The 13,979-nt window shown below is 42.2% G+C and overlaps 1 protein-coding gene across 13 annotated transcripts in view; it reads left to right on the top strand.

The window, feature by feature from the left end:
* The window catches only part of Celf2 (CUGBP Elav-like family member 2), an 821,906-nt gene that overhangs the window by 502,894 nt on the left and 305,033 nt on the right, over positions 1–13,979 (top strand). For 4 of the 13 annotated variants that reach the window (XM_032884474.1, XM_032884465.1, XM_032884460.1 and 1 more), the window contains exon 1: positions 3,373–3,775. The exons of 4 other annotated variants lie outside the window; for them this stretch is intronic. In XM_032884474.1, the coding sequence (XP_032740365.1) occupies positions 3,669–3,775 (107 nt within the window). In that variant the 5' untranslated portion in view covers positions 3,373–3,668. Of the gene's footprint in view, positions 1–3,372; positions 4,270–13,979 lie in introns of those variants that run through there. 5 more of the 13 variants (XM_032884473.1, XM_032884472.1, XM_032884459.1 and 2 more) reach the window with 4 other exon arrangements.

Below are 13,979 nucleotides of genomic sequence, written 5' to 3'. Positions count from 1 at the left end.
ATAAAACTCCGCTGTGTGCGTATACCACACTTTCTTTACGCATCCCTCTGCTGATGGACCTCGAGCCTAGTTCTGTGTCTTGACTGTTGTGAAAAGTACCACGAGGAACTCGTATAGGCAAGTATCTCTGTAGCACCCAGGCTTAGATCCCTTCAAGAGCAACCGATTGTTAACACTTGAAAGCGGCAACTGTGCACTTGCGTCTCAACACCGTCCTTCGAGGATGTGCTTCCGGGAGATAGGATGGGGTTTTGTAGTGCGCCCCCTTTCATCAAAGGAGGATTTGATTCTGCAGAGACTCTCCATCCTCTGCCTTCTCATATTATACATTCCTCTTGAAACGGGGCCTTTTTATTACTTCTGCAATGTAAATGTCAAAATGCAAAGACAAGGCACAGAAGGCGGAAAACAGTTGGAGTCATTAATACGGCGTGTGAAAATTTAGCTTTTGATTCTGGAAATTGTGACAGAAATAAACGCACATATAATTTACCTTTCAAAAAAACTTTTAGGAAGTTCGAATCAAGAAAGATCAAAAATCTGACTGGTTCTGACCCTCACCAATATTCCCACATCACAACACTTTCCTACTTTGTCCCTTGCCAAATTTGCATTCTTAGCTAAAGGTTTAATTTATGAAGTGAAAAATGTCTTTTTGAATATAGAGGGCAGTGAGACAATTTATACTTTTGTTGTTGTTCCCTGCTAATTGCTGCTATAATTCTTTCAAACAAATTTCCCCTACAAACCTAATTTAATAATCAAGACTATTAAAATTAACTATTGTTGATGGCCCAAATAATAATTTGCCCTCAAGAGTACTTAGTCTGCGTGGCTTTGTTCTTCAATTGTAATAAAGTTTGAAATGAATTGATGTAAAACTGGTGTCAGAGGAGTAACCTTTTAAGCAAGTTTTCATTAACTTACCATCCTTCCTCTCAGGCCGCTACTATCACATTAAGAAAGTAACAGATACATCACACTAAATGTTCCTTAAAGGCCATGCCCTGCCTAGTGAGTCCTGCTGCCAAGCTCTGTGTCGAGGGCGCAGTAGATGGAGTTCCCGAGCTTGGTCATCTGCAGTTCCGTGGGCAAGTTCCTTGAACTTTTTAGGTGAGAGTGGGACACTATGCCACCTCTGTCAATGTTGTGGGATGGTTCAACACAAAGGGACCTTGAAATTTAGCGCACAATGGTGTGAAAGGAACATTTCTGAGTTGTCGTGTGTGATAACTCATGCCTAAGGTGGGAGCTTTTTTTTTTTCATATTTGTGAAGGAAAGTGCATATCTTGAAAATAATACGATCTTTCTCCCCCACCCCCATTTCAATGGTTAAAAGGGAATCCGTTTCTTAACAAATATTCATTGGATCAATACTTAGTGAGAGGACTCAACCAGAGAGAAAGATGGTCTGTTGGACGTGTAAGGACGAACAGATGTTAAGTCAGTGTGCACTTGGAGTCACAAACTTCCTCTACCGCGTGCAAATATTACAAGTAGCACACATGTTCTATCCACTCATCCTATAATCCCATATTCAGCACCGGTAGCCAACAGGCATGAAGTCCTCTGTCCGTCATCTTAGTAGAATTGGGATAAGTAATAAGCCCTTAACTCAGTAGCGCTCTCACTACTTAGGTCTCAAGACCAAAAAGGAAATGGATGGATATAAAAGATTTAGTGGTTTGGTTCAATCCTGGCCATTACTACTCCGGTTCCATAATCCATTGGAATGTAGGAAGAGTCTCGTGGACTAGCACGGCAGTGGTCTGATCTTGTAGCTCTATGTTTCCCCGTCAGACTAACTCATGCCAAGATGTCCATGAGACCATTCCACTTTTTATTAATATCTGCACTGACCAAACACACCCCGTTTTACAGGCTCTTCGCGTGCTTTAAAATAAATTAGCAGTTGGTGGCTCCATTTAACTACAGGGCGAAGAGAGCTACAGGGAGGTCAAGAGCCTTCTGCTCCGACACTCAGTAGAAGCCACAAGGGGAAGAGGGTCACACTCTATTTCCCCAAGGTCTCTCTGATTCCAAGTTCATTTACATGATTCTTTTCCCACTTCAAAGGAGCACGTTGGATGTCCTAGGCTAGCATTCCCTGGCAAGGCTGTTCCTTTTCGTACGTTCACTCAGTGATTTTCACATAGTGTCATGAAGCAGAGCTGTGTGGCCATGGAGTTGTCCTTAAGGTAAAACTCTTGTTTCAGAACCTGATCTTTGTCAACTGGTTTGCCATGTCTTATTGGCTGTAGGAATGGGAACGGCGATTGGCTATCTTTTCATTTATTTTCCATAGTCTAATGGACACACTAATCAGGATGGCTATGTAGCAGAGACGAGGAACTCTCACCTCTATGCCCTCCCCAGATCTCCCCATCCCTACTGTGGCTAAGACCAAGTTCAAAAGTCAAGGATCTTGCAAGATATTGGGTGTATTATTCAAGGTCTTCAGATATTGGGGAACACGAAGCCTACCATCATTTTCTTCCCTCTTATTCTCGGTTCGGTTCAAAGTCTAGAATTTAATAGGGAAGATACACTTCCTGCCGACGTAGGATGGGATGAGCATTCAGGATCCACACCAGCATTTGTTGACCCAGGTCTGTTTTGAAATGTTCTAGGTTATTCCATAGAAACTGAGGGTGTCCTCAACTTCCAAGGTCAGTATGCACCCCTGGAGTGATGTCTGAACTTACCCTTTTGGATGACTATGTGTTCAGTCCGGAGCATTTTGTCTTCTCCCTCTGTGTGTGTGCTTTGCGTACTGTTTGACTTCCTAATTATGCATGGAATTACTCCTACTCCAATAAACAGAAAGGGGAATGTGTATTTCTCCGGTCAACTTTATGTTCAAAGCCCCAAGAATATAGTGGAGCAGAGTGGCAAAATTTCTTTCTTTCTTTTTTTTTTAAACCACTCATTTGCCTTTTGGGAATGAAGCTACTCTATCTGACAATTAGGTATTCAGTGTGACCAAACAATCTTTGTGTTGCCTGCTGCTTTGATGCCCGGATTCTGGTTGAAAGAAGTTCTTAATTTATAAGAACTCTGGCGTACACAGAGTTAAAACACTTCCGAGTCTCTTAGCCTCTGTTCTCTGCCTCTATGGTCCAGGGTGGGACTAAGGGTCTTGACCTTGTCACTCTTTCTAAGGACAAGAGGAGAGGAACAGATGAATCCAACTGTGAATGCAGTGTCCCAGAAAAGAGAGGCAAAAATCCTTTTGAGCACACTGACCTGTTCAAATCTCAGTCCTCCGGGATGCTTTGCTGATAGTTGATAGCTGTGAGATCGGTTGTGTGTGTGTGTGTGTGTGTGTGTGTGTGTGTGTGTGTGTGTGTGTGTGTGTGTGTGTGTATATGAAATGATATGTCACTGAATTGCTTAAAATCTTCCCAGTTTTTGAGATGGTAATTAGGAGAGCCAACGCCAGGCTCGAGTGCATGCAAACGAGCTCTCTATAGAAGACACAGCACAGCAGTGCACAAACATGCCTAGATAACATAACTTGTCGGCGAGGATTATTTCTTCCTAGTGAGTCTGCAGGAGCCCTTTTCTGTACTATTCAGCATCTGAAAGAGAAGAGTGGAGAGAGAGAGAGAGAGAGAGAGGAGAGAGAGGAGAGGGGGCGCATTAGTGAATAGCGACTGTGGCATTGATGTTTGAGCGCACTTCTGAACTGGCTTTTGTTGAGACTATCAGTGTAGAAAGCATGCGCTGTCCCAAATCCGCTGTTACTATGAGAAATGAGGAGCTGCTTTTAAGGTATGTTGTTGGGTCCTTTGTTTTTAATGTAGGCTTTTCTAGTTCCGAGAGCTGGTGGAGACGCTAATCTCGCCCTGAATCAAGCAGCTCCCTTATCTTAGAAGAGAAAGAGAGAGAGAGAGAGAGAAAAGAATCTAGACAGAGAGAGGGAAATGAAATTGAGACCAAGAGGTTGGGAGGGAGAGAGAGAGCGCCAGGGAGAGAAAGGAGAAGGACTGTTGTGAGGGAGTTTGTATGTGCACTAGTTGTCTTTTGAAAGCAGACCATGCATTTGCTCCCCGCTACCTATGAGCAGCCAGCGGATGTTTTAAGGGCTCCGAATCTGGCTGTTGGCTCGTCTTTTCCTTTGCCATGTCTAAGCCTCTTTCATTATTATGCACTCTGCATGGAATAATCACGGAAAAAGGAGCTGAGGAGACTCCATATTAGACTTGCGTTCCAAATACCACTCTAATCTGGACTTAGCCACCTAAATAGTCCTCTCGTGTTATCAGGTTTGGATCACTTTATCCTGTTTGCCAAAATGTGTACCTGTTTGGAGACCTCTGTTCATGCATGGCGTCCTGGGTCCTCTTGTGTGGGAAAGCGGATACCTGCTTCCTGCATGGGTGTTGGGGGTTCTATCGTGGACCAAGAAGGAGGCACAGCTGACCTTTTGGGAAGCAGAGAGAGAATTATGATAGAATTGGCATCCTGCTTTTAAAAATGCAGTCTTTTGTTTATTTGCTAGCAGACATTGTAGCACTGAATACATCTTTGGGTCTGACAATGGGACTGGTCGAACAATGGAGCTGTCAAACTAGCTTAATGCATGTCTGGGGCTGGTTTTTCTGTTTTTTTTTTTTTTTTCCTTCCAACACCCCCTTTTATCTCCTGTAATCTTGTTTGTGTGGACTATCAGAGGGACGAGCTTTGGGTCTGCTTATTTGTGGTTTTATGCTTTTAAAAATTTATTATCTGCCGTTCTCGGAGCTCTTTTGCATTTTGCAGTTATGCTGGCTGGATTAAGTTAGAGATTTATGGCTTGCCTCTCTGTTAACTACAGAAAGAAAACTTATTGATTGGGAATGCTCGTAATACTATTATCGTTGTGGCAAATGCCTTGTTGATCAGACCTGCTTCTGCTGTACTTAACTGCCGAGGGGGTTTTTTAATGTGCCCTTTTTGTGGACTGTAGCATAAAAGACAAGTTGAGAGGGACGTGCTTAGTGCTTAAGTAATCAGCATTCCTAGGTTTTAGCTTCCCCTTTGGCATCTCTAGATAAGCAGTTTAGAAATCCAAGGACAAGAACTTTTGCCTTTCCAATTTTGATCACAAACTATTGTTCCGTTACTTTGTTGTGTGAAAGGTTTCAATGGAATATATTGTTCTTTGCTTCATGTTTATATTCCTACAAACCGCTTTTCTATGCCAGGCAAGTCTTTCACATAATTCAGACGCCCTTCATTTTGTAAGGTAAACATTGGTTTCTCAGGTGAAAATACTGTAGAAGGGAAACTGGAAAAATCTGGTTCAAACTTCTCAAACGTTGAAACCATTAGATGCAAAAGAACTGAAATTAAAATGATGAGTAGTTGATTTACATGAAAATCCTCTTTTTTAATGTCGATGTCCACGAAGACTATTTATTTATACCGTCTTGGTGTTTTTGCTTAATGAACTGTTTGTGCCAGATCAATATATGAGATATGTTTTAGTAAGCTCATAGACTAAAACCAAGACCCTAATTTGATAAACAAAAGGGAAATTGTTGCAATGAATAAAATAAAAGATAAAATTGGTTTCAAATATTTCCTGGTAGAGTTTGGTTCAAATTGGGGTTGTCCCTTATCAGTAAGGAAGGAGACATATGTACCATTTATATATTTAAAAAAATGCAATTATGAAGTACCAGCTATTCCGTAGATTCAGAGACAAATTTTTAATTTTTTCAACTTAAGTTGAAATACTATTAAATACTTAATGTGGAATTATTTACATAAATGTTATCAGCTACCAGAATTGCCTTTGCAAGTTGAGATTTCCTACCGGTAATATTTCCCAGAGCTTAGGTACATCCAAAGCACATGTGTGCGGTGTAATAATATCCTTTAAGTTATCCACTGTGTATAGAGTGGGTTTTAAAGGCGTGCTTGCTATGTTCTCTCCGTTCCAATGGGATCTGAACTGCTCCTTGCTTTGGGTATACCAATAATTGCTTTTAGGATGAGCTCATAAAAGGTAATGGCTAAGGCTAACCAAGTGTTACCAACACACCCTGGGTCTGCTTTCATGGAAAAAAAAAATCATTCTAACACACAGGTTGCAAATCACTGTGTGTGTGTGTGTGTGTGTGTGTGTGTGTGTGGTCTAAGAGAAAAGCAGTCTTCCATGCTCGATAGATGCTTGTCAGGAACTCATTTAAATAAAAAAGTCACTCGCAGACCACCGTGTTGAATTTTTTTCCCTAAATTGCTAATTATTTAGCTGTGATATATTCACTTAAGTTTCTGATTGCTCATCGTTAGGCTGGACACAGGGGGACTTCTACTTGTCCCCCCTTCTCTGGTGCTCTGGTACATTACCAGTTTCCAGATTTGGGGGGTCCCATACCTCTCTCCCACCCACCATGTAATTCCAGCATCCAGTATACAGAACAAGGTGTTTTTCTCTATGCTCAGAGAAAAAGTACATTGCTGGGGGTTGGCAAACTTGCCTGCTTTTATGTCGACAAAAGTAACAAGATAATGTGGTCTGCACCTACTATTCACTCTGTGGGCAATGGTTTTCCTGGGCGGTGACCTACACAAACATAGAAACGAGATTTAATTCTAACCTGAGACCAAAAGAAAAGGAATAGGCAAAGATTCAAACTGGTAAAATGGTCTCTTTCACTGGAGAAGAACAATTGCACCCTAAGCCCCTTTATGTAGGAGCCTCGGGAATATTTACATAAATGTGTCCAGCAGACCACAGACCAAGATCTATAACCTCCCACGTATTAAAAATTCTCTTCTTTGCAAGGATGGAGCCTGACAAACATTTCTTTATTGACTCTTATTTATTTTTTTATGTGACTGGATAAAATTGTAAGATATCCTTGGGGGGGCTGGAAAAATGACAGGGAACATCTGACTAATATTCATATCTAGAAGTTTATAGCTACTGTGAGTTGTGCTTGAGTACCTGGGAAGTCATTCAAAGAGTGAATCAATACTAATTATTGTAATCAGGGGGGTTAATTAGGTGAAAATGTAGCTGACAGAAAGTTCATTGCTTGCAGCCCTGGAAGCCCCCAGGTTGATAGAAGGAAGTGAGTAGAAAAGGGACTGTGAGGATCATCGGATCAGCTTTCGTAAAGAAAAACACCACTCGATTTCCTATCACTATGCGAGTGATGAAATTAGGGTGGCCAACCTTATTGTTATGTAGATATTTGAGTGAAAGGATGAACAGAATGGGTTTGCCTAGCAGCCCCTCTGCTCTGAGCTGTTTCCCTACCCTTCTTAGCACTGTAACAGGTTCAAGTCCTGTTAGTGACAGCCGTGTCCTCTTGAATCATGGCTTCCAGCCTTCAGCGGAATTTCTTTATGTTGAGAATTCCCGAGGGACTCGGTGGCCGGGCAAGAGACAATGAGGAAGACACTTCCTCCTTTCCTGAAACTACAGCTTGCTTCTCTCGTTATTGGACCTGTTCACTTTCTGAGATACTTTCACTTTTTCTGTGACTTCCTTTAGTCTGGAGAGAAAAGGAGGCTGTGGTGGTATGAAATCAGTTATAATTCTGTGGCATTTTGTTCAGCCGGCATAGAAAGAGGCTTTTAGAGAAAAAAAAAAAAAAAAAAAAAGGTGGTGTGAGGATAGGAGGCTGGTTAGGTTGTAGCTACTCAGAGCGGAAACAAAGTATCAAAGAGCTGGGGTGGCTTTGGAATCACAAGCACAAACAACAAAGGAGAACTCTATGGGCATGTGTATGTTTGTGTGTATCTGTGTGTGTCTGTGCGTATGTGTATGCATGTGTGTGTGTATGCATGTGTGTGTGTGCATGTGCATGTGTATGTTTGTGTGTGTGCATGTATGTTTGTGTGTGTGTGTGTGTGTGTGTGTTCATGTATGTGTTAGGCTCCATTTAACTCGTATGCTCTGACATGACACAAGGTCTACTTTGTTCCCCAGGATGCCTTCATGCATCCTAGAAAGTCATGATTAGAAATTATCAATTACCACATATGAGCATGCTCATCTTTGCCACAGTTTTCTTCTGCTGACCCACCCTAGCACATTTTCCTTGACTGTCAGAATTAAGTCAACAGGAAATGACGTCTGTGGAGAGGATGGACCAGGGTGACATATACCATGAGGGCAGCTTGAGCTTCTACTGCTCCAGCCCACTAAAGGTTGCTCTGCTCATCATTGACTACACAGGGTCACGATGACTCCCTGGAGTCATCGAAGCATAACTAGCCTCGTGGAACAGCAAAAACTAAAAAAATAAATCAGAATTTACCTGTAAAATCGTTCTAGTCCACAAAGTTTGTTGTGGTGGCAAAGAGGGACCTGCACTTTTGAGATTCATGGATTATTTTTTTTTAATATGCATCGGGAAAGCTTACAGTTGCACCAGTAAGAACTCTGGATAGAAGTGACTCTAGCTTCTATCAGGGAAGTGAGAGGCCTCTGTGTAGAAACCCAACTGCATCTTTCACCTTCCTGGAAGACACCCATCTTGGTTCTAATAAAAGCCACGGGTCCTACACTTTTTATCACTCCTTGCCCTTTGAATGGCATCTCAGGCCCCTAGAATGCTCCCCTTTCTTCATAAGCAGTGCCCTATCCCTTCTGACTGGGCTAGGCTTGGGGCTTTAGACCGATCCCTGAAACTTTCATTCTGGAAGATTAATGTTGCCTTTCTTCTCAATTGCCATTTTTGGTTCCCAACGAAGATTGAGGCATAAAATGTTATTATAGAAAGAATACAGTTAAGACTGAGTCATAATTCTTCTCTGGTTAGCATTACATTAAGTGCTTATATTCATATTGTCTAATGTAATTCTCATAAATATCAACAGTCGTTCCCATTTTAAAGACGGAAAACCCAAGACTGAAAATAATGAAGTCACCTAGAGTCATAGAGATCATAGTGGGCAGGACTATAACTCAAGGCTCAGCTAAATTCCTTCCCTGGGCAGTGGCAAATATAACAATTTAATATTTGCTTCTCATTTATTCCCCTATTACTGTGAATCGAATCTAGCATATTGAATATGGGAGTTAAGGGCTCTCCCGGCAAACACTGTCTAACCATCCGTACACTCCACTGCAAGCCTTTGAGACAGAATCTTACTAAGTTGCCAAGGCTGGCCTTGAACTCACTCTGTAGCCCGGGCCTGAGCCTCCCGACTCGGTCTCTGGTACAGCTGGGATCACAGGGCTATTCCACCAGGCCCAGCATTTTAAAAAGTAATTGTACTGTTTAATTATGTCTATGGTGTATGTAGGTCTAGGCATGTTCGTGTGCGAGTTATGGGGATACGTCCGTGTAATTATGTGTTGGATACCTGGGGGCTGGAACTACAGATGGTTGTAAGTCACACAGATAGGGTGCTGGGAACCGAACTCTGGTTCTCTGCAGGAGTAGTACGTGACCTTAACCACTGAGCCAGGTACTTGCGGTCTTAAAACCTATGCTGCAGCATTCCCGTCATACCTTTTGATTGACAGGTGCCCTTTCTATTGCCATTGGTCCATTCGTCAGTGGACCACCCACTCAAGGGCTCATCTAGACGCTGGTCACAGCTAATGGTTTTAGCTGCTCTATTCTTCCTGGATCACGGTTCTTTTAACTTTACTCATTTTCCAGTGTCAAGTTTTGGAAGGGCGTAGGATTTATGAGAAGAAATAAAGACCGGCAATAACGGAGGAAGGATTAAGGGAATCAGGAAGAGAAATTGAAACATCACAGCTTCTGCGTTCTCACTTGCTTACCTTAGAGTTCATAAGGTCTTTATTTTAGTGTTAGACAGGATCTACAGATAGGACCCTTGCTGGTCTCAAACTCCATATCCTTCTACTTCAGCTTTCAACGCATGGAATTTATAGGAGTATACCAACCAATTTGGCATTCAAGAAGTCTAAGAAAAAAGTATTCTATGACTCATTTCTCTTGGACTTTAAGATACACAACAGAAACTGATGCTGTAAAGAATAGAGATTTTTCAAAGCTCTGTGGATTTAAAATGTTAATTTTAAAAAGTGTCATATTGCAGTCACAACCAGTCAAATAATCAAGTCTTCAATAAAAGACATTTCTTGGCCACCAAAAAGCTCCAAGACTCATGGGGAGAAAAGAAAACTATGTCTGGAGAAGGATCAGTGGTAAAACGCACCCTGACGGACCCGGAACTTGGTGGTGAAGGGTGCGTGAGGTGGAAATAAGGTAAAGAAGATGTCTATCTTTCTTACTAAAACCAAGCAAAACAAACTCCCAAGCTTACCACTGGCCATCCTTAGCTCCCAACGTATCATCTGTCCTCCCTCCCTGCCATAGACCACAGGGCAGAGGTGCCTGTTACTCTTAAGAGAGAATTGAGAGACTTAGGGATTAGGTATCAACTTCACACTGGACAATACAGATAAAGAGAAGCTATAACACCTTACATATCACCCTGGATAGTCAGACAACGTCCATGAAATGGCAAAATTTCCATGAAGATCTATGAGGAAGAAAGGAAGTTTCCTCTAATAGACTTGGTAGGCATTAGCATCAAAAGCAAATTTAAACAGGCATTTGGGATCTTCAAAAACCTCTCATAGAATGAAAGTAGTTTTAGATTTGGGCTATTATTATAGGGGGAATTTTTTTTCCCTGATCTCAATATCTTGATATTTTTTCAACCTACGTGTCACTTTAATAGCTCGGTTATATAATTACTGTAGTAATAACGAGGCTAGCACATTATATGTTTTATCTGAGGAGCGTGGCAAGCTTTGAATTGTGAGCCACTCTTCTCTACTAGGAAGTAATGACCACAGGTAAGACAAAGGTCCAGTTGATTAATCAGAATATTGAATGACTTGTCCTGGTGTCAATCAGTTCTTTGACAAAAGGAAACTCAGAATCCAACAGGTTTGATCCTTAAATCTCATGATCATTTTACTCAGCTCAAAAGTATCATTTGTCCTAAAGGGCCTGACCTGTAAACTCAAAGTCAGATGTTTCCTGATCTTAGGAGCCCAAATCTCTTTGCTAGGAATCGGTTGTCACTGGAAGTAAGCGCTGTATTTTATAGAAACCCAACTTTTTAGTCTCCCAATCGTCACTCTTCTCCCAGTTGTATTTGCTCATGAACAAAACAAAACAAAACAAAACAGAAAATAGCTTCGGACAAATGAAACCGACTGTCTTTTTTCATTGGAAATTCTGAATCCGAATAAGATCTGCCTCAGTCAACCCCATGCCGAAAGTTTACCACATTCATTTGTCCATTTCTTTTTATTCCACACCCACCTGTTCCTGATCTCTCGGGGACCTCATGTTATGCCGGCAACTGGGTCCTCCCAGCTGTCCTTGCACAGCTGTTGTATTTTGTCAAGCAGCAATTTCTCCCTTTTAAAATCTGACAACTTGGGAGAGACTCAGATAACTTCCTGTGGATTAGGGGAAACATTTGATGGGCTAGGGTGTTGATGGGTGGATTGCAAGGGAATTAGAAACGTCACTCTGATAAGTATAAATTTTGTTCCTGCCGCCAGTCTGGCACCAAATAAGGGCGCTGGTATCGTTTGACAAATCTCCGAAACTTCCAAAAGGGTTCTGGAACATTCCTTCAAAGGCTACCCACATCCCCTCCAATGTCTTCCATGTGCAAATCTCCATGCTAGACAGGGAAGCCTTTTTTCTTCTCCCCACCCTTTCCCCAGACTTCTTTGAAATGTTCACATCCTATCTTCTTGCTCTGTGGTACACAATCTCCCATCCTCCCCCTCCTTCCTCCTGGCACCGTCTGGAAAGAAATCCTGCCGCTCCCTATAGGGACAGCTGTTGCTACTTCAGAAACCAGCCTTGGTCAAGGCAAGTGACATTTGATTTCTGGTAGAAATAAGTAACCCTAGGCCAGCTCCTCTCTTCACTTTGGTAGCCACCCACCCTGCCTCAGACACACAGCTGTAGAGGAGAGGGAGACTTAGTCCAGCTCCCATTTGAAAGAGAGAAAGAAAAAGTGGTGGGGGTGGGGCAGAGACAGGAAGAGAAGACAGAGCAAGAAAAATTAAAGGCTGAGGGAGGCGGGTAATGGAGAAAGGAGAAAAGGGAATGGTCAGGTTTGAGGGGGAAAGGAGGCGATGGCTGAGCTCTGGGTCTGAAAGACCCAGACTATTAACGTTCTCTGGCCTTGGAATGGAAGCTCCAGACAGCCCTGGAATGGCCTTTCATTTTCCAGTGCGAAGGTAGGTATGCAAGGCAGCAGCTTCCATTGAGGGGCCTCTTCAGAAGGAAGACAAGTTCACCGTGCTGTATTTTGGTTATATTAAAAACAAATTGAAAAAGAGAAAGAAAGAAAGAAAGAAAGAAAGAAAGAAAGAAAGAAAGAAAGAAAGAAAGAAAGGAAGGAAGGAAGGAAGGAAGGAAGGAAGGACAGACCCTAACAACAACATATGACTGCACATCAGTAGAACCCGTTCTCTAGGAAGAGAGACTATTTAATATCCCTTAAAAATGTAAAGTAACTGTTTAGTAACTACTCTCTCTTCCTGGGTTTTAAATTTTACCTAAGTGGTTGTAGGAATGTGTTAAAGAGGCACTCAGTATGGGAACAGCCCACGGGATAGTCTTAAATTGATGATTAGTGATATGTTTATTCTTAAATGATAACCCTTAGGCACAAAAGTTATATTTACAATGTATCGCTTGAGGACTTGTCGAGGTTGTTTAAAATCTTTTTTTTCTTAAGCCATTGTTTATTTTTGAAAGTTGCTAGCGAAACTGGATTGAGCCGCCCGTACAAAAACACATGTCCACAAAGTCAGATACTCTCTCAGGTACTTAAAATTCATGTAGATTTCAAGTTTATTGCCCGGAAATGATGGGAAACCGCATAATAGGGCCTACATTTCCTGCTTCAAATGGCTCTGAGCACTCTGGGCTTGCTTTTGTTTGTTTGTTTTCTTGCTTTTTAAACCAAAACAACCATGTTAACAGAATCTGAATTCAAAAGTGTGATAGGGAAAGGATATTTTGGCCTTTGGTTTGCGCTGAGTCGCCAGTCTCGAGGGAAGCAAAGGCATGCTTTCAAAAATGGGACATTTGGAATCCAGTGAACAACACTAACACGTCTTTGTTGATGGCCAGTGCTTTTAAAGGTCCAATCATGTGGGAAGCCCGGAATAGGAGTAATAAAAGACAGAAATGTTTCTCAAGACGTATAAAGTTATCTGCAGAAGGAAGCAAAAGTTCTTTTAGCATGGACATTCCTCATGGCCTGTCAGGTGTCAGTGTCAAATGCAAGTATACATTTCGCAAACCAACGACAACAACAACAAGAAAAAGTTGAAGGATGCATAGTCAGTGGAATGGACCCTGGTACCCTGAGCAGGGTGGAAGGACGAAGATTCTTCCGTTTCAAGCAATGCGCACTCTCATGCGAGATGCGGTTATTAGCACCCCGTTTTATCGAGGGTTGCTTTTACTGGTGATAATTCAGTGCTCAAACAATGGCCGCTGGACAAAACGGTATGGGATGCTGAGGAGGGGAAGGGGAGCCGAGGCAGCACAGAGCAATGCCTTGCCTTGGAAAGCCTCTTGTAAAATGAGGTCATTCAGAAACTTTCCCTTGAAGTGCTTCCAATTCTTGAATTGCCTTTTGTTTGGGAAATGAATAGCAAGTTGATTAAAAAAAGGAGACAATTAGGGGAGGTAGGGGGATGGGGTAGAAGAAGAGCTTAAGGTTTTGTTCCAAGGGAGCTAAAACTACAAGGAAACTTCATTGTTCCTGCTCCCCCTGGTCCCCAGGGACGTCTGCACAAGGTGGTGCCACCAACTAGTTCATGTCCACTAGAGAGAGAGGCCCCGCTAATGTCCTCGTCCCCTTTCATGGCTCTCGATAAGATCCTTGGCTTTAGAAACCGCTCTACATTGAACCCGAGTGTTCAATTGTGGCCCAGTGAAGCTGTCTGCCAGTTAATTTTAACTGCCCAAACACGATACCTGATGGCTCCCTGCTATATGGA

Source organism: Rattus rattus, chromosome 14 (assembly GCF_011064425.1).
Source record: "Rattus rattus isolate New Zealand chromosome 14, Rrattus_CSIRO_v1, whole genome shotgun sequence".
NCBI classification, from domain to species: Eukaryota; Metazoa; Chordata; class Mammalia; order Rodentia; family Muridae; genus Rattus; species Rattus rattus.
Note: the sequence above shows the minus strand (reverse complement) of the source record. Positions and strands in the feature narration are given on the sequence as shown.